We start from the raw sequence: 18,674 nt of genomic DNA, 5'->3' as shown, positions 1-18,674 counted from the left end.
GCTCCAGCAGACGGGCGTAAGCCGAGTCCATCAGAACTTCACTGAGATCCTGCTTCTGGTCCGGGGGAATGTACTGATGGTACTTGAGCTTTTTCACTCGCGGTTTGGGCTCCTTGCTCTTTTTGCTGCGGCTTTTATCCCCGGGTAGCTTGGTTAAGCTTTGCTGCAGAACACAAGACAGAAGAAAAGGAGCATGTCAAAGCTGAGAGGACCATCTGGAGGATATTTGATTCCTGGAACTGATCTCAGTCCAGTTTATCAGGTAACAGAGTAAGCAGTGCCAGTTCCAACATTGCAAGACTTGGAACTGATACCTGACTTTTATAGTTTGAAACATTAAGGTAGAACATTGTTCTGACACCCGATGAGAACTGCACGATGAGGAAACGGGTAGTAAATGTGACCTTTATTGTTTTACCACCTGCAGCTACAGGATACACATGAAAATGGCTTGGCACAGGAGCAGCAGGTTCTTGCTATGAAACCAGAAACTCAAGCTGGGTTAAGCAAGCAACCGGCCTCTAATTTGTCAAACTCATTCCTCCTCGGTATTCCAAGGGAGGCAGAGTTCACCCTATGCTCAGAGGATAACCGGATTATGATAAATGCAATAAACGTTACTGCCTCACTCCCATCCTTTGATTTCAGGAGACTCCAGCCTAAGGATTTGCTAAATGACCCTGTTGTTCTTTGAAGTAACTTGGCTGTATGCTGACTTTCAGTTCACCCTAAAACTGATGTCACTTTAAAAAATGGCAAAACACAGACTGTGTGTCTTCCGACAACACTCTTCACATTTCCAAAGAAAACAAAAAACAAAACAAAAACAGGCAATAAATCAAATTGAGCTCCGTGACTGAGGTCAATTTCATGTCGGCTGGGTGTAAATATAAAAAGACTCCAGGTTAATGTACAGCTTAACTCAACTCATCCTTAATAAAAGGAAAGCTTCTTCTTTTCGGTAAACTGCAGCTCACCTTTACAAGAAGTGGCCCCGGGGCGATGTTTGGGACAGAGCTGGTGATTGGCTGAGGTGCAGAGGCTTGTTGGTGGTTTTGTCGCTCGCCCGTGGAGACAGGGCTGACTGCGTTTGATGTGCACTGTGTGTTAGGAGGGGGGGGGGAAGCGCTAAGAACAGAAGAGACAGAGAGAAACCACATGATCCGCTCAGTAAGAACAGTGAAGCCGCTACGCCTGTTAGTCATCATCCTGAGCAAGAAGATAGAGTACCTCAACTGGAATGATATAACACGCACAAGAACAAAATGTGTCTACACATTTATTACAACGTGTCTGTTAGATACAGTAAAACATATGTATATATAAAAGGAGTTTTCAATAGTAATGCCTCTATATGACTTGTATAAGAAAACCATCAGCAAGAAGGTTTTATTTTTAATGCTTGTCATTGAGTCTGATTTTCTTTGACAAAACATTAGACAAAACAATTAAAGGCTCGCAGACTAGAATAGCCATGTTTACATTTGAAGAGGCAGACTTTGGCAGTGAACAGCATGTCAGCCTTTGAAAAAAAACTAGACTTCTGAAAATATTTTTTTCCGTAGGCTATATTTAGTGGTTATGTCGTATACTGGGGCAGGATCAACAAAGAAAAAAGAAAATAATTTGACCAAAGAACAAATCAATACAACACATGTAGAGAATTCAAAAACAATCCTTAATCGACTCTCCATCCTGGACTGGTATGTAATACGTTTAGTTTATTTAGGAAATACATTGAAAGAAATGGTTTTACATACATATATGTACTTTTGTTGGTGGCTTAAAAAAGTGAACTTTATTTCACCATCATTAAGGGATATGGTATTTAAAAGAAGTTGATTCTTTCTTTCTTTCTTTTCACTTACTTCCAAAACTAATACAGACACTAGCCAGATTAAGATCTTATCAGCATGACGCAGAGGTACTCCTATTCCGCTAAATTATAATAAAAATAATAGAGCTAAAGATAAACTAAAAGTTCCTTGTATTTGCCTCAAATCAAGTCTCGAATTGTCTTCTCATAAGTAAAACATTATACCACTGGCTACCACAGCCTTCTTTAAAGCAGTACTATTTTAATCACCCTTAATTTCACCCTCTGTCTGAAACCAGAGCCCAGTCTGCTCTGATTGGTTAGCTGGCTGGCTCTGTTGTGATTGGTCAACCGCTTAGAGATGTCCCTCCCCTTAGCATATAACATACAATGTGTTGGACTGAGAATAGAATAATAAAATAAGAATAGAGAATAGAAGCGCCAGTGTTTCAGTGATGTCACTAGGTTAGGGAAGTAAACAAAGAAGATCAATGGAAGCGTTCAGGCATCGGGGGAGGACTTTGTAATTTTAGCCTTTGCAGACCATTTACATGCACAAAACACACTACAGGAAGGGAAAACCCCACATTAAATAATAGGGCCTCTAATACACATGAGAAGCTTCTTCCCTTTATTTTAATAGTTGTTTGTAATTTATATATTGTAAATGTTCATTGTATTGTTGTACCTGTACTGGAGAGTTTAAATTAGAGGAAGTGGAAGTGGCCTCAATCCCTCCAGGCTCCTTTGGAGAGGCAGACGTGGAGCTTGAAGACTTTTGGCTGGCAGGCTGTGGGGGTGATAATGCATCGCTGCTGTCCTCATCAAAGTTGTAGATGTCTGTTGGCTTAGAGCAGGTTACCTCACCACCTGTGGGGCAAGAATCAAACATTAGCAACCACAGCTTAACTAAAGGAAACTTAAAGGAAACTCATTGGATTTTGGGTTATGGCACTCCACTTAAATTCCAATTGTTATAAGAAAGTTAGTTTTTTTTTTCATAAAAGAAAACTTGAGTTATGAGTTATAACTAAATAGTAAAAAAGCCATCGCTTGAATGAACACACGACAACACAGAAGAGCTGAAGAAGCTAACAAAGACATCTGCTAATCTTAAGCATGTAAAATATTTCCACAATTGTAATTAGCATACATGCATATTAACATTTGATAATTAGTACTTAACATATAGAGGAGCTACTTGATATTTGGCCCTTATGGTGGTGCTAGATGAAAAGTCAGCTCATGACCAAAGTGTTTACGATTTGTCCCAAGAGTGAAGTAAACATCTGGGCTGAATTTCATGGCAATCTATCCAAACGTTTTTGGGATATCTTCACTAATAACCAAAAATGTCAACTTAACGGTGGTACTAGAGGTAAAGCCACGGTATCACCAAGGTCAGTAGGCTTCATCCAGTGGGCTCAATGAATGTTTGTTAAAAATGTGACGTTAATCTGTCAAGCATGTGTAATAACACCAGTAACAGCTAAAACATGTGCCTGCAATGCTGGCTTAAGTTAACTCTCTGGCCGTTACACAACTGTTGGTGGTGAGCTTGGCACCAAAGAGGGCTACAACACGCTCTGGAAGGCTCAGGTCTGCTGACAGTGAGGATGATACTGATACAGTGTATCATTGTATCATGTATCATACAGAGTATCTACCATCATCGTCTTCTTCCACACCGGAGTCCACAGGCAGGATGTTCTTCTCCACCAGCTCCATGGCTCCCGGCCGCTGGGCCAGCTTCTCGTTCAGATCATCCTCCAGCCGGGCCCTCTTCAGCTTCAGCTGTGTGGCCTGCAGCGAGGCTTCAGCCTGCGTCTCTGGGGAAAACACAGAGAATCATTCGCTGTGATAAGACTAGCATCAGTTAGACTTTTAAAGGAAAGCTTTACCCACAAAATGACCACTTGTATTTCAATATCTTGAGTTCTTGAAGAACCCTTTTTCTCACATGCCTTTATGACGAGTGTTGAACACAAGTTTAACAACAGCTAAACTATACCACATTCTTACAGACAATGACCCACTACTTTTAGGATTGGAACGCAAAGGAATCATTTCATTGTAAAGGGAAACAGCGTTTTTTAACTGAGCAAATTACATTAAATGCTTTCACTCAAATTCAAATCATCCGTTTGCTAACTCACACAAAAAGTGAAACTTCATCAAAGTTAATTTAGTCAGACATAAGATCACTACTTCACAAGCGCCTTTTCGCATTACTCGTCAGGACTTGCATTAATGTGAGAATGTTTATTTAAAATATTTTAAATAGTCAATAGAGAATGACATGTGTTTGCAAAGTAGAGATCATACGACTGAGTGAATGAGTCTTGGATTTTAGTGGTGGAGTTTTGTGAGAGTTTGTAAACCAAAGTTTTAATTTAGTTTTGCAGTTTTTAAAAGGTCTTCTATTTACTTCAATTCTGCCAACAATGTCTCTGTCCGTCACTCCTTCATTTATATGAAAAAAAGTTTTCTTTAAGAATTAAAGGCAACACATGGTGAGTAGTTAAATTATTATTTTGGGTTTAAGTCTTCCTTTAACTGCTTTGTCCGAGTGACTCACTGGCGACCTACATAACTTCTATGTTAACTTCAAAGACATTTATCTGGTTTTAACTTTGTAAAACAAATGTAAACAGCCATTGTAGGTGCCATTGGATGAATGAGCACCTTATTCATCTCTGTTATCTAGAAGCCATTAAGAGCTCACAGGGGAAGATTACCTTGCAGTATGTGCATACGGACCAGCTCAGAGCGCTCAGGTCTCCTGCACAGTTTGTGCTTTAGGAAGCTCCCAGTCTGTAAGAAAATACAAATAAATAACACATATTTTGGGGTTATCATCTAGATTTAGACAAATACGATCAGTAGCTTCAGTTTGACTAGTCTTACCCTGGCTCTCTCCAGGCTGCGAATCTGCTCATGAAAAGCAGCAGGTGTTTTCAGGGCTGTGAAAAGGTGAAATAACATTTTAGATTATGACCCCTTTTTATTCCCCAAGGCCATTTACTTTGGGGTGTTTATTGCAGTTATTCATTTTGAATAGCAACCATTGATTGGTAATTGAACTACAAATCAACAGAAGGAGGTTAATGTAACAACATACTGTAAGTGGAATAATGCGAGGTACAGAATATACTGTATTTACTCTTTGTTATGGATTAAGGGAAGCCTTTTGAATCAACCAAAGTCCACTCCTTCACAGTACACAAGGCTTCATCTCTGCTAGATATACTGTAATTAATCATGTTGTCCTTTTGACATTTAGACACAGCTCAGCAGCAAATATAATATAAACGTTTGACGGTAAAAGGGCAGGTATTGTTTCAAATAACACAGTACCAGTACATATACCACTTCAGCAGCAACATGCCACCATCACCCCTATTTGCTATACAAATACATTTTGGAAGTGTTCAAAATGTATAAACATTCACTATTTCACTAGATCAACAGAGTCAGTATGGGTTGAATCTGCTTACGGTAGGGGGCCAATCGATGGTTGCATTAAATAAAAAAACGTTTGCAGTGTTTGGCTGCGAGGAAAAAAAATACTTCTCGGGATCTTGGTACAGAATGGATTGAAGAGGTATTGCTTGAGTGTGGAAGATTCAAGTTGCGACTGGGTTATTTTGGTCGACACCTTGAAGGTATAAAGCGCTAATATTCAGCTCAACTTATAATACACAGTAAACTCAAGGACAGTAGAATTCTGCCTGGAATACAAAAGGAAGGGCATTTGCTATATAATGTAAATATATCCGTCTGTTTAATAAAAAGATATCCCTATGTATAATTTGATTCAGAATGCTTTAGAACATTTGTGTCATACAAAGGTCACATAAACATAATTTCACCATCTCTAATATGTTGTCAGCATTTCCTTGACAGTCCATCCTGTTATTCATATTCAAGATCATCATTTCATGTTCTTGTCTCTGTCCTACTGCATGAGTGTGATATTAGTAAGCAGGAGCCCATGGGAGTCAAACAGGAAATACCAGCTTTACTGACTCAAGCAGAGAGTGACTTTTTGATCTGGCAGAATAAACTTGTCCTGTTTTAAGCGGGGTCTGGCTCTGAGTAGTCACCTCTGCTATCACCCGCACTGTTTGGAGACACACTGGCTGGAGTGGGAGAGGTGCTCTTAGGAGTGTGTCAGAGAGGAAAGCAAAACATTCCTGCTCGTCACCTAAACCTCAGTGCATACCTAGCATAAGCCTGTAAGTGGGAGCAGCAGAGTGCTTTAGTGGAGGATGGCCGTAGGTCTGAGCGAGGGCCACGCTTGGCCGGGCCCCTGACCTCCACTGCGGGCTCAGGCGCTGACTCATGGGGCCGAGCGGAGCCAGAGACTGCAGGAGACTCTCAATGGAAAACAGGACGAAGAGAAAGAGCTTTGTCTTATTTTCTTTCTACCTCTCCAGCTTTCAGCATGATTCTGTCACTTATTCAGCTTATCTTTTATTAGGAGTAGCACAGGGCACTGAGCCTGCTCCACTCCAGTCTCATCAGAGGATGGACGGTGTAAAGCACGAGTGCTTTCTTTCTGTTGTGCTACTGGGTTGTTGCTTGATGGCTTATTGTGGTAAATTCTGTTGGTTTCAAGTCAAATACAAGGCTTTTTAGGGCTTTTACATATAATTCAATTAAGTACTAATTAGAATCTTGTTGATATAGTAGCACAAACATGCAGGAAAATGATACCCTATGAATAGAATAAGTCCCATAATTACTTTGAGAGCAGTCATAATCTAGCTAGAAGTGACATCTTAATCTTATGAAGCTGGTAAGTTTGCACGATAGTCAGCATGGAGGTATTGAAACACTTAATTCATGAGATAAAGTAAATTACATTTTATTTGCAATAACAAGAGTAGAGAATCAAATCTCGGAACTATAAAATCAAATTGAAGCCAATATTAGACTTTTTAAAGCCTACTTTTCCAACGGTTTAATTTTAGACTCTAACAAGTGGAAAATATCTTTCATAATTATGTTTACAGGAGTACAATAACATGACTATTAATAACAGTCTGAATGAGACAATACACTTTTACACTGTCTAGATAAGGATATATAAGATATTGATTCATGACGTACACAATGTTTTTATGCAACTTATACAATTCTAAAATCCCGAACTTCTCTAATAAATTGGTTAGATGTGTAAAATAATCTTTTTAACATTTTGATAGACCTGTGTGAGCTCAAACATTATCACCTTATATCAGTGGTGGGCGAGGAACTCAGATCTTTTGAGTAAAAGTACTTTTTACCACTTTGTATAAATACTCTCTGATAAGGAAAACCAAGAAAGACTACAAAAGCATAAGCATCAACATGTTTTTAAATTATAAAAAGTAAAAGTAATAATTTTGCTGGCTCATTGCAAATAAATATATAAACATGTATTATAATGATTTATGCATTAATGTGCTCATCCCTTTGATATTTTAGCTGATAAATAAGGATTTTTATATAAACTGCTTGTGCATTACATCAAGGGAATAATAAAGGTAATCTTACCATATACAAATTCCTGATTAATTATCTGTTCAGTAATTTGTATAGACCTAATCTAAATATTTAAAGTAATTGAAGTTTAATAGTGAAATAGTGGATTAAAAAGTACAACAACTGTCTTAAAGTGCAAAATAATGCTACTCTAAACCATTGCATAAAGACAAATAAAGCAGGTGTGGTTAATACACTTTGCAGTGCATAATTACAAATAACATTATGACGTTTAAATGGGTCTCAAATTGTTTTAATGGAACTACAAATGTGTCCCCCAAATGCAACTAAGATGTTTTGTTGATTAAGATGCAGTAAAGTAAACAGATAATTTGTATCCCTAATATTATGACTGCAGAAAGTATAGAATTGTTATGAGAGAGAAAGGAATTCTGGATTTTGGGCATATTGGTAACTTTCTTGCTGACTCTACTAATTTCTTCAGGTGAAACTTTTGTTAGTGTGTGATGTGATAACTCACGCGGCATGATGCCTTGCTCCACAAGCTGCTCCCGACTTCTCCTCTGCTGCAGACAGAGCTGGAGGACTGCAGAGACACAGAGGTCACAGTTGAACTTTAACCATTCAGAGCCGAGTCCGCTGAGTACTAACAACCATCTCTGCCATAAACTGTGAAACCTGCCAGACTTCAAATAAAACAAAATGCTTATTATTTCTCAATCAATAAACCACCCCATAGGCCGGAGAGCATTCCCTCTTCACCACCACTGACATCCAATCCACTTCCTGCATGGTTTCAACTGATGTTTATCCCACAAGTTTTACTACAGTTACTTCAGGACAGCGCAATGCGATAGGAAAAAAAAGTTCCAAATGAGCGTCAATATCTCTTACTGGGATGCAAATACACAGAGAAGTCAAACAAAGTATCTACAGTACAGAATACACACAGATAAGAGAGGGATTAATGTCTGCAGTTGCAGTAATAAGCAAAAATGGCAATGGTCATAACGGCAGCAAAAAGTGAGTCATGTGTATTTGTTAAATTGTTTAGAAAATGTAATCTTGCTTATGGTGGATAAGCAAGGAGCAGAGGCACATCAAAGACTGACTATCTTTCAGCAGAAATAAGAGTCTTGCATGCAGGCCCCACACCGTCAATATAAACTGTAGTTAAATCCCAGTTTAAACATTTATAAACAAGTGAGCGTGGACATGTTATTTCAGCAGAATAACACCACTTTATGCAGAAAAAACATGAAGGGGAAGGTGGGTGATGGCGACGAATGAGGCGGTGGGTTGAGGTACATGAGACCTTTCATCGTAACCAATGTAGTGAAGTGAACCCGGCTTTGCTACAGCTATTCTGTGGCTCAGGGGAAACAGCTACTCCCTCTCACACACAAACACACACAGACGTGCTGCGACTCTCCTGGGAAATGCGCTGCGTCTGAACAAGCCTCTGTGACTCACTCTAGCAAAAATAAACTGGGCAGCTGTGAGAACAAGGCCTGGGAACCATGAAATTCAGGGGTTGTTAAGGGGGTTGGGTCTACGGTTGTACGCGGAGAGCTGAGGGGACATTCACTGGCTTCTACTGGTGGGCAAGGGAACTCAGAGTGACAAGTGCAGAGGCAAAGGGTGGGAGGCTGAGACCACTCTCACAGCAGCCCATCAACTGTGGGGCAGAGAACACAGTGTGCCCGCCCCGCCTGCTGTGTTTCCTATTAAAGACCCAGGCGGCCTGAGACAGATCATACCAGGAGATTGTAAAAAAAAAAAGAAAAGAATTGCCATCAATTTGTCTCAATATTCATATCCACTGTAACTTGGAAAAAGCGCCACAGGCTAGAAGATTTATAAGCACATATTGCTGCATATCAATAGCATCAAAAGCTTCCTTCCAAGAGAATAAAGAGTTTAATTTGAGCGCCAGTATGGGGGTACACTTCATGCCTAGGGGTCCCTACTCATTTTGTGTCATGTTGTGTTCAAAGTGAACCCTGGCTAACCTCTCCACGATGCAAACCGGCTCCGCTCTCTTGCTCACCAGCAGAGCGTAAACAGAGGAGAAACAGAGAGAGAGAGAGAGCTCTGCTGAAATCTCTGTCTACTGATGTAATCTCTAATCTCAGACCAAGTTGTTCTCAGCAAATCATCCCTGGAGGTCTCCCATCAGAACTTTGATTTTATTTGACTTTTCTGGGGGGGTTTTTCCAGTAAAAATAAAGTCCAAAAAAACTGTTTGGTGTGGCTTCAGATACTGCTCGCGCGGATTAAGATTTAGTTTAGGAACAGAGTGACACTGGGTTATGGTGACTTTACTATTATAAATATCAAATACTTTAAACACAATCCCATTTTAGCAAAGACCAAGTCAAACCACGAATATAGAGTTTACATAGATCCACAAAGTCATTTGAGTGTGCAGCGGCTAATTCTGATACATTTTCCTATGATGGAGTCACAACTCATGTACTGTAAGGCACGTTCATCTTGTATAATTCATACACCTTGTCTTGTACTGAAGAAGGAGAACACAAATGAAGTACAGTATGGTATGTTCAGAAAGTGATTATTTGGAGGTCACGTTAACAGTACGTCAAAGCACAAATAAACCTAAATAACTGATAGTGTGATACTGTAGAAGTGTGATACTATTATAAAAGTGTTTAAAATAAAAATACCATTATGTCATGCAAATAATCTGGCGCCTCTTTAAAACATAGATGTTTGTTACTTTTTTTGCTTTGTCTACCTCCTACAAAGCCCTGCCCACAAACGTTTCTTTTTCAGTTTTTCTCTAATTGTTATCAGGAATTCTTTTGGGCATAACAATCGAGTAGAGAACATCTAATATTGTGACATTAAAAATCAGGAAAGCTTGAAGGGGCCCCATTATGCTCTTTGGGGTTTCCCCTTTCCTGTAGTGTGTTGTATAGGTTTTTGTGCATATAAATGGTCTGCAAATGCTAAAATCCCAAAGTTCCCCCCAGATTGAGTTTCTGTGCCACACACTCGACCCCCCTGCTTGAAACGCCTCGATTATGCACCTTTGTTTACTTCCGTAACATAGTGACATCACTCATTTCTATTGGCTAGCACTCTAACACATTGTACATGATAGGCTAAGAGGCGGGACATCTCTAAGCGGTTGACCAGTCACAACAGAGCCGGGCAGCTAACCAATAAGATCAGACTGGGCTCTGGTTTCCGACAGAGGGTGAAAAGAGGTGCTGCAGCACAGGCAGTATGAGAAAAATAAAGATCTTTTTGAACATTAAAGTATGAAAACATTTCACAGTAGAGACACTAAATACAAATATGGACCTGAACATTAGAATACTATGGCTCCTTTAAGCAGTGTCATTTTTATATAAAAAATGTATAAAAGGTTAAATGTACCTTTATTATGATTTTAAATATATCTAAATCGAAAATGTATTGCAGCAATAAACGATGATATGGGCACTCAATGAATCTAAGATGATTTGTAAGTTGTTGTAATTTTCCCTCAACAAAAGGTCTTAAAAAAAGAAGGAAGTGAGTCCATAAGTGAGCATTTCTGTGTTGGCAAACTGCGGTGGGTTTGTTTAAAAACAGTAATATTAGTCAGATCATGAATTATGTGTTGATTTTAATAAACCTGAAAATCTTGCATGATGGCCCTGACAGAGAGGAATTTACACAAACTAAGCCTATATAGTATTATGAACTGGTGCCATGTTATACATCTTCTTACTCTATCATAAAAGTATGGCTAGGCAATGTGATTATTAAATATTACAATATTTAGATCAAATACCTTTATATTGATATCGCAGCAATGTTATAGGGATAACTATTGGTGCTTATGACAAAAATATTTACACAATGAGGTTCCTGATAAATATTCATCAGTAATGTTGATATAGTGACTAAGTGGGTAAAGGCAAATACCAGAAGAGCTGGAGACATCTGGTAAGTCCAGACGTAATTACGTCACTTTACTGTAATGCAACCGTTAAAACCAGGAAAAGATAACACTTATGCCATATTACGACATCCATCATTTTAGAAATCATGCCAAATCAAAAACAATTTAAACATACACTCATGACCCTCTGGAGTTTTCATCAAATATTACTTCAAAGAAGCAGTAATATTGGTTGTCAATTAAAAAAAGCTATGTTACGTTTTCAAAACAAAAACAAAGTCACCATTACTCAACTTCTGGTCTAATCGAGGACACTTTTTCTGCTAATGGATGCAGACAAAGAATATAAAAAATGCAAATAATGATACGAATCTTGATCTGCAGTATATCGTTGTATTGCACTCCATCTGAATCAAGCTCAGTGTGTGTACTAACATTACAGGTGTTGCTTATATAATGTGACAGAAAACCATAATAGTAGTTCAACAGTGCCAATATAAACACAGTCAGTATAAACTGCATGTTCCCCTTCGCAGACGGTGACCGTTTTTCTAGAGAAACTTTGATTCATGATCCATCAGAACACAACAGTCTCTCCTGCAAGAACGACGCATGGCATGACTCATTGTGATGAGCTTTACTTTTGCCCTGTCATTTCCTGTTGGGGATGAGTCTACGTCACTACAACCTCTTCTCCAACTGACAGCTTTAGTAAACATTAGAACAAGTTTAGCATAGGAAAACATATAAATACAACAATGAAAAGCATGCGCGTGTTAGACAAGGAAAATGTTCAAAAGGCACCTGATTTGAATTTACCCCTGCAGATGGAAGGGGTCTCCACTTCAAGGCAGGCCATGGAGGACAGCGGTGGGTTGCTTGGCGGCCAGGTCTGGAGTCCCATGGAGGGATGAGGCCAGTGGAGAACGAGGGAGTCAGGGGGAGAATAGACCCAGCGCTGAGCGAACGACAGCTGGCTCTCAGAGCTGCAAACAGTCCCTCCTCTCTGGCTCTGTGCTGGCCTCTGTGGAGAAAGTGTGTGCCTTTGAGTGTGTGTGTGTGTGTGTGTGTGTGTGTGTGTGTGTGTGTGTGTGTGTGTGTGTGTGTGTGTGTTTAGCGCTCAGTCAATGTCAGGAGGAGGGAACACAGCGCTGCTCATGTTAACCCTCTCTGGGTCATTTCGCTCTACTCACAGAGGGCTCATCAGACTACAGCACAAAACCCAGAGGATATTTTCTTTTATGAACAATCAGCAGGGAATCGAATATTTTATTACTAACCTTTACATAGTTGATTCAAACAAGCTGTTGGGAAAACAAACGGGCACATCTCCATGAGAAACTGTATGAGGTTTTTTTTTATTTTTCTAAAGAAGTCGTTGTAGCACTACATAACAATGACAAGAAAAAACACACTGGGCGCTCAGGGTCATGGAAGCTTATCTTTAAGCATTTTGTAATCCTTTTTGTTTACATGAATAGATGCAACAACATTGATTCAAATCAGCAACTTCATCCTAGCTGTTGTACGGTTTGTTTCAAGTGGGGTTGTATACGGTACTTATTCATATAGTCACTGTATGATAAGCATTGTACTGCTGTATCAAAACATATTTTAGCCACCTAACAAAGACTGTTCATAGGAAAATCTATATCAGTTTATGGATATTTGCCAAGGAGCAGAGTTTGTGTGCTGTGGGAAACCAGAAGATCATATCAAGTTGTTTTTTGTGACGTAGCCTATGTAAGCAAAGTTATGGAATGTGTTATTACCAAACTATCAAACATTTTGTGTTTTTTGATAGTATAGATATGAGATGTGGACATGCAGAAAAGGGCTGTGGGTCGGACTCAGCACCAGTACATGTGAGCTCCATCCACTTGTTGAGCTATAAGGCACAAAGGCTAAAGAAATGACCGTTTTTCCTAAACCTAACCACTTGGAGTTGAGACTAAACATTGGGTAACCTACCATCAGTACAATGCTATAATAACGTCATAACATAGTGTAAGTGTAATCATAACATTGGGTCTGCATCTTCTTGCTTACTGGTGGGTGCAGTTTGCCCCGTCAGATGCATTAAAGTGGTATTGAAAACAACTACTGACAGCTATTAAATGGCCTGATAACAATCATAATCGGGGCCAAATATATCACACACTGATGTTGATTTTGATAAGCTGGACATTGGGTTCAAAGCCGTACAAACCTGGCTTTTCATGGCAGAACCTGTCTGCTTTTTCAAACTGGGAGCGTGCAAATAACCATTATACCAGGTATACACTGATTATAGATATATACCTTATAAAACCCAGCTTCAAAACATCCAAAATATCACTTTATTCCCCAGGAACTCCATCTTGCATGTGACTATTTGTCCAAACATGTGATGAGAAAACATCTACATAAGAAAATCAAAGTGGAATGCAGCAGCTAATACATAGTCGTTGCTTACAATGGTGGTTAGATCCATCCACGACTACAAACGCTCCAACAGGAAATGAGATAAAAGGGGAATTACACTAATTGTGGAGAGTTCTGTGTTTCTCAGTGGGTCCAGGAAGGCTGGTTAGACTGGGATTAAGAGTCAAGAAATATGCATGTAAAACAGCATGGGACACATGGGAAACATGGAGTTGATAAAGTAAATGGGACTGGTAGAGTCAGGCACAATGTTTTATGACACTTCACAGCTGGGTTTGAATAATGGTGAACAAGACCATAAAGAAACATGGGAGGGTAGTTGGAGCTTTTGGTATGTGGAAAAGCATATTTCTGCATGTCTCACCGTCCGTAAATTCACAGAATACTTTTGAATTTCCATTTCTTTCAACAACTGATTTTATTAATGCCTTAACACCTGTTTAGTCCCACAATCGAAATCTCTCTCGTGTATCAAAGTCAGGTGTGGGTTATCACTTTCCCTTTCCAGTCCAGAAAAATGCTGTTTCTCAACTTCAGTAACAATTTTAAAGTCTAATTTCTTAAACTAAAACATCTACTAATTCAACATTTCTGTATTCAATTAAAATTCTGCAACAATGTCACTGCATTGACTGTTATTAATAGCCATTTCAGCTTGATAAAGATCACGGTATAAAATGCAATTGTTTCCTCGGGCCAGCTGTTTTTCATTTTTACAACCTCATAATTACTCATTTAGACTAGAGCAAAAACATTCAAGTTTACAGGTGCAGTCTCTAAGCAGTGTTTTATTCAGGATTCAAAGATATCTTTAACTTCACAATAAATCACACCACTGCCTGATATATTCCTACAAGTATGAGAAGATTAAGTGTACTTTTTACACCTGTAGCTCGGTTCCTTTTGACTGGAAAACTAGGCAAAATACTGATTCATTGACCAAACCTAGGGCTGTAAACACGAAGCCATATGGACAGACTTCTTCTTGTTCATGAAAGATTTGTATAGAACAAACCTCTTGGGGTGAACAAACTAAACTGAATCACTTTCTGAAACAATATGTTCAGTTCTCAGGTCAGTTGAGAGCAAATGTGCTGGGACTCAAAAGTGAAACCAATGCAGAAGTGGACATTTCTTTGATATCCATTAAGGGGAAATGCTGGGAAAAATCCAATTGTAAAGAAGTCTATGAGAAAATTACAAGGCGAAGTAGTCGAAGAGGACTGTCCTGGATGTCCTTAAATGACCTTCTCATGCTGCCTGTGCTGCAGCACTTCTTTTCACTCTCTGTCTGAAACCAGAGCCCAGTCTGCTCTGATTGGTTTGCTTGCCAGCTCTGTTGTGATTGGTCAACTGCTTATTCAATAGAAGAGCGAGTGTTACACAGTGATGTCATTATGTTAAGGAGGTAAACATTGTGTGGAAGAGGAACTCCCGCTGGAGGGAACTTTGGAATTGTAGCCTTTGCAGACCATTTACATGCACACAAACCTACACATTACAGGAAACGGAAAACCCAAAGAAGCATACTAATAGGGCATCTTTAAAATAGAAGAAGTGTGTTCCACAGGAACAAAGAACAAGGGTTTTGGGATAATTAACACTATAGCCACTTACGAATAACGCTACAATGATGTCATTTTGACAAAGTTAGGCAGTAAGCTTTAAATTGTGTTTTATCACCATTGAAAAATGGAAACAGTCTCCCAAATACTTAATTGCAGAAACAAAGGGCAACACTTGTTTTCCATCTGGAAAACACATTACTCATGCTTATTCAGTTAAAACCAGACTATAGTTTAATACAAAAGATCTTTATGTTAGTGCAGCACACATACTATACACTGTCATCGGTATCATATTTTGACATGATAAGCCACAAATAACAATAGTCATTCAATCGTTTTTCCTACACTTTCTATCTTACTTACTTTGAAAGTTTCAGATTTGTGAAGTGTACATAACAAGAAGACCAACATCTAGGGACCTTTGTTGCATATTTACCTAGTAGAAAAGCCGTTCTCCATTATTATTCTATTGTCATTTTTAAGAATGATTCTTTCCAGTTATTTCAGTAAAAACCAGGATATTCAGAGATGGATATTTTTGAACAGTTGAACCCAGAAAAAAAACAAAAAAACACTTATATTTAACCTTTGATTCAATAAAACAAATATGGAATTCAATGATTTAATCATGTATGAACACATAACTATACATGTTCCCAAGGAAAACCTTTGATTGTATTATTTACTTTGGCTCTAATTATGTGTTGGCTCCCGCCGGGAATTTAATCTGATCCCCAACGTCATAACGCAAACAAATCATTGAAAATCATTTGTTTTCCTTGTTGCCTTGCTCTTAAATCAGCGATGATCTTTCTGTCCTTGAGACCGCAAAGGGAAATTATTTTAGTCACACAGGAGGTCGGAGACCCTCTTAATCGTCAGTGAAACTCGACTCCTGATGATCCAAAAGCTGTAATATTTAGGGTCAGCAGAAATCAATCATATGTATTTATACTGCATCACATATTGTTTGTCTATGCCTGTGTGATGGGGAGTTTATTTAAATGTGCATGTGTGTAATGTATGGATATGAATCGCACATATAAAGTAGTGCAAAAACTAAAAACATCAGATTCTCATGTTACCACAAATTAAATGATTATAAAGGAAATGTGTCCGTCTATACATGTCCATTACTTCAGTGTCAGTATCATTTTAATATTACTTGGGATTGTTTGTGTTGTGAAAAACGTAGGCGTACTGACATTTGGATGAGTACTTTTTGTGACACAGAGCCAACCATTGCACAATGTAATTCTGCCCCCCCCCCCCCCCCCCCCCCTCTCGATGAGAATCTCTGTAATTAGGAGCTTCACATTCCCCAAGGGTGAACAACGCCATTCTCATCTGCCCCATTGCCACAGTGTAGCCGTTTTCCAGTGGAGGAAACCAGCTGCATCACAGGTTTCTTCACAATGACTCATTTCAATGACGAGAAGTGAAACATTTGGTAGTAATTAAGTGATATAGAAGAATCGGGACCTGGCATTACGGAGCAAAAACACTAACAAAATTAGGAAAAAGGGGATGGGTATGTTGGTGTACAACGCAATGTTGTTGGTATTGTGAGGCAATTTGTAACGTGAGCCTTGACTCTCAGCCAGGAACAATGCCAGCCTTTATTGTGCTGACCAGGTTAGATCCATACTCTCATTTCCCTATGCTGTTACACCACGGCCTGAAAGGAATATTGATTACTGTACATAAACTGCATATAAGAAGGGTATTAGGTTGGCATTCTAAAGGGTGGAGTTAGAGTATGTGCAACCAAACAAGTATTTTTCGGTGATGAAAATGTTAAATCAAACTTTCCTGAACTTTAAAATCATTGTGAAACAACTGTAAGACAAATGGACAGAACCAGACCGGAACAAACCATGCTAGCGACCTGTCAATTGTAACGTAGCCACGCCCTAAAGCACACACCGTTTATTGTCTATTTTACAAAATGGGACCACAATTTACTAGATTAATATTGTGCTGTATTAAAGATGATTTGAAACCAGCCTTTGAGACCATAAAACCATTATGAAAATATGTACTGTGGTAGAATAATCAAGGAAGAATTTGAGTCAGTTTATCACAGACTTCTATTTAATCTGACTTCTTGGACTATTTTCTGCAAATAAAAACAAGTTAAGAAGAAAGCTCCTGTGCTTCTCTCTGATTTGGTTTTCAGTTTTGAAGTATTTGAGGTGAAAGAGTTACAAACTCATTCCCTCAACTTATTTCCTGAGATGTTCTTGATATGTATGCACAGTAAAGTAATACTATAATAATGTGTCTGCCCAATGATGTAACACAGTTTATAAATACAATATATGGGTATTTAAGAAGAGTATTATGCTGGTCTGTGTGGTCGTTATTGATCAGGGAGGTTGAGTCATTGTCCCCTGCACACTACAGACATAAGGAACTATAACAAACTGCAATGTAATTGGATAAGAGTCAAAATGAGACAACTCTTGAAAAGTGCTTTTGAATGGATGGTTTTTATTAGCTGCGTTGGTGTATTAGGCTATGGTGTTGTTAAACTGCTTCAATTTCTGCACTCTGTAGCGAACACCTTTGAGTATTACTGACAGCTTTATGAGTGACCCTTAAATACTGAATGGAAAATACATTCACTCCGTCGACATCTCTTACCTTCTCCCCTTTTTGGATGAAAAAAGTAGTTCTTATGTTTGACGTCTATGTAATATGGTACATTAGATGACATAGACAAAAGCTGGATATTATTTATGAGTCTAATGTTTCCTGGAGTTATTTTTCTAGTTGTGCTGAAGTGCCGTCATACAGTTGTCCTGGTTAGACAGTGCACTCCATCATTTTGATACCAACACAGTCAAGGCAATCATTGACATCATCTCATGCGGGGGCTTCAAACTCACGCACTTACTAAGATTAATAACATCTGCTTGTTTATGCTCCAAGTACAGTACAGGGTCAAGGTCAAACAACATTTTATGACAAACACTTTAACTTTTATCGCATGAAAAGAACAACACCAAAGGTCAAAACACTCTGAAAGCACCATAAGCCGATTTCAAACAACCACTTAAAGGGTTTGGGAGTAACCCTATCCTTTCTCTGATGATGCCTGTTGAAGGGCACACTGTAATGAAATTCAGGTGCACTGTGATGAGGGAGTCATCTATACAGCGCCTTTCAGCTCACATAGGTATTTCCTATAAAACCCAGACTGCATCAAATTCCTTGTGGATTTTCACTGGGGTGGTTCCAGAAAGATTTGAGAAAGTCTCGATAAGACGCACATTTGGAGTAATTTAGGGGCAGGTATGCGAAGTAGACAGCTCCCCCCATAACACGCAGCTCACTTCTGGCCCACTCTCAGCCAAGATGTCAGACAGAATAAGATCGCAAGCACTTGGTTGAGCATGTGTTGCTACACCGAAGACAGATGTTCAGTTTAATCAAACTAGGAATCTGTTAATCAGAC

The 18,674-nt window shown here is 39.0% G+C and overlaps 1 protein-coding gene across 1 annotated transcript in view; it reads right to left on the bottom strand.

Moving 5' to 3' along the window:
* mrtfbb (myocardin related transcription factor Bb) overlaps nucleotides 1-18,674 on the bottom strand; it is a 108,624-nt gene that overhangs the window by 5,355 nt on the left and 84,595 nt on the right. The window contains 11 exon segments of the mRNA XM_079645186.1: nucleotides 3-163; nucleotides 978-1,128; nucleotides 1,231-1,235; nucleotides 2,505-2,686; nucleotides 3,484-3,645; nucleotides 4,555-4,630; nucleotides 4,724-4,779; nucleotides 6,042-6,243; nucleotides 6,889-6,893; nucleotides 7,827-7,892; nucleotides 12,027-12,246. Coding sequence (XP_079501312.1) covers nucleotides 3-163; nucleotides 978-1,128; nucleotides 1,231-1,235; nucleotides 2,505-2,686; nucleotides 3,484-3,645; nucleotides 4,555-4,630; nucleotides 4,724-4,779; nucleotides 6,042-6,243; nucleotides 6,889-6,893; nucleotides 7,827-7,892; nucleotides 12,027-12,246 — 1,286 coding nt within the window.

The sequence above is a fragment of the Notothenia rossii genome (genome assembly GCF_949606895.1).
Source record: "Notothenia rossii genome assembly, chromosome: 8".
Lineage (NCBI taxonomy): Eukaryota > Metazoa > Chordata > Actinopteri > Perciformes > Nototheniidae > Notothenia > Notothenia rossii.
This window is presented reverse-complemented; position numbering and strand designations above follow the sequence as displayed.